At 37.1% G+C, this 2,252-nt stretch overlaps 1 protein-coding gene across 1 annotated transcript; it reads left to right on the plus strand.

Annotated features, from left to right (window-relative positions):
- The first annotated feature begins 1,098 nt into the window (after window positions 1–1,098).
- LOC18613773 (3'-5' exonuclease-like) lies at window positions 1,099–1,866 on the plus strand. The gene has a single exon (XM_007051169.3). It carries the CDS (start codon window positions 1,099–1,101, stop codon window positions 1,864–1,866), a length of 768 nt encoding a protein of 255 aa, XP_007051231.3.
- Window positions 1,867–2,252: the final 386 nt, after the last annotated feature.

Raw genomic sequence — 2,252 nt, forward strand, 5'->3', positions numbered from 1 at the left:
GCATCATATAAGTATAAAATAACAAGTGATATTTTAACTAATGATAATAAATTAATCGTTAGTTATAAGGATTTATTAGATTTAAAATAAAAGCATATATGTTTGATTGAACGTAATAAAAAAATAATAATTTATTTAAATATTTTTAAATAATTTATGAACTTTTTCAAGTATTATACTTTTTATGTGTTTTTATTAAATTATTAATATTTTATTTTATGATCTAAAAGTTTTGAATTTACTTTAACTATTAGTGAATTAAATATAAACAAGAAATGAAGAATTTTGAATTTATTTATGAAAAAAGAGATCGTGTAAAGTAAATGAGTTAAATGTTGGGGTGGCATTTCTAATAATTAAGTTACTTTTAATTAGTGAACAAGATTCCAAGAACAATTAAAAGTATATAAGACTATGAATATTAAGGATTGTTTTATAATTTTATACGATTAAGATAATGTAAAATAAGGCTTCAATCATGAAAATATATATAAAAAAAATTAAGATAATGTAAACTATACACGCAGGGCATGTTGTTACATAAAAAAAAAAAAAAAGAAGCTGGGTGTCGAATAGACTTTGGTAGTCAAATCAATAGGATTAGGATTAATTCAGTGCAAAAACATTTCTGAATAATTTGATCTTCTGATAGTACTACCACAATTATTTGGTGATGCACTTCGCTTGAAAAAATCATCTGGGTTTCAATAATTTGATTTTTAACCAGAAAAAAAAAATTTTGATAAGTTTTTCTTTGGCGAACCAAAACCAGACAAATTCGTCCCTTAAAATATGGCATCCAGGTTAAAGCCAACGCCACCTTCACAGTTGCAGCACAACAAAGCGTAATGCATCGCCGCTAAGCGGTGGCAATTGCACGAATCCATTTGGCAGTTACTGCCTCTCACTCCTCGTCTATTCTGTTATAATCATCAGCGACGATCACATCAAAACAAAAAACAATGGACCCCACCGTCCTATCAAATCATCGCCAAAGCGACACGTCACTCATCCCATTCTCTCCCTATATAATCCCCTTCCCCTCCTCTTCTTTTTCCAACTCTCTCTGGTGTTTTGATTTCATCCGCTCTCTGGACAATGGAAATCTCAGTGGAGAAGATCAACGTCAAGGACGCCAACTACTTCTACGACGCTTACAACGTCCACGTCGAAGACCACCGCATCCTCACCATCGTCACCTACTGCGAGGTCACCGCTGGCAAATGGATCAAAGACTCCAAAAAAGCCTACAATTCCAAATCTCTCCCCAACACTGTCATCGTCGGCCTCTCTGTTGAACGCCGTTTGGACGATTACTCCCGTTACGGCCTCCGCGACACTCCCTACCAGCTCCTCCACCTGTGCATCGGCTCCCATTGCCTCATCTACCACCTCCCCGACCGGTACGATTACCGCGACGCACCTGTGAAGTTCCTCAACTCCTTTCTCTCTGATCCTAAGGTGGTTGTTGTCGGGATGGAGATAAAGGAGAAGGCGAGTAAGCTGAAGAGGGACTTTGGGGTTAAGATAAAGAATGTGGTGGATTTGAATGAGTTGGCGTTGAAAGGGATGAATAGGGATGAGCTTGATTTGGGGAGGTATGATTTGGATAAGCTTGCTAAGGCTGTGTTAGGGAAACACGTGGATGTGGTGAGGCCTGAGAAGAAAATCGAGTGGTTTGCGACTGGGAAGTGGTGTCACTATTATTCAGATGAGTTGAGTCAAGAGAAGGTATTGTTTACTACTGTTGATGCTTATCTTTGTTTCTGGATTGGATCTGAGCTGTTTGATATGATTCATGGGAATGATTCCTCTGCTGCGGGTTCTTCCAAGAAAAATAAGAAGAAGAAAAACAAGAAGAAATAGATGAAACATGAGGGTTTTAGTATTGTCGTTGTTGAGAACTAGCTAGGCACTGGCTTTGCTGGTTTTGTTTTTAGTAGTAATATGTAGGGTTTGCTTCTTTTCCTTTCGCTGCACCTTTCATAGAAGAATAAGCCCTGGTTTTTTTTGTTTGTTTTCAGTAGTTTACAACGGCGTTAGGGTTTTTGTTTTGTTCAACTCTTACGCTTTTCTGCGATGCATGATGGAATGAATATATAGTGGTGTTTTGTCGATTTCTGCTTCAAACGAATGGAACATGATATATGATGAATGTTGTTTTTTGCTGATGAGTGCTGCTTAAATGCTGACCCCCTGATTGGTTTCCGAGAAAACGCAAGGGAAAACTAGGATGGGGAAATTTGCATATC

The sequence above is a fragment of the Theobroma cacao genome, chromosome 1 (genome assembly GCF_053813885.1).
Source record: "Theobroma cacao isolate CCN51 chromosome 1, ASM5381388v1, whole genome shotgun sequence".
Taxonomy (NCBI): Eukaryota; Viridiplantae; Streptophyta; class Magnoliopsida; order Malvales; family Malvaceae; genus Theobroma; species Theobroma cacao.

Excerpts from the sequence above, each read along its gene's own strand:
- LOC18613773 (XM_007051169.3), top strand. The coding sequence starts at position 1,099 with ATGGAAATCTCAGTGGAGAAGATCAACGTCAAGGACGCCAACTACTTC.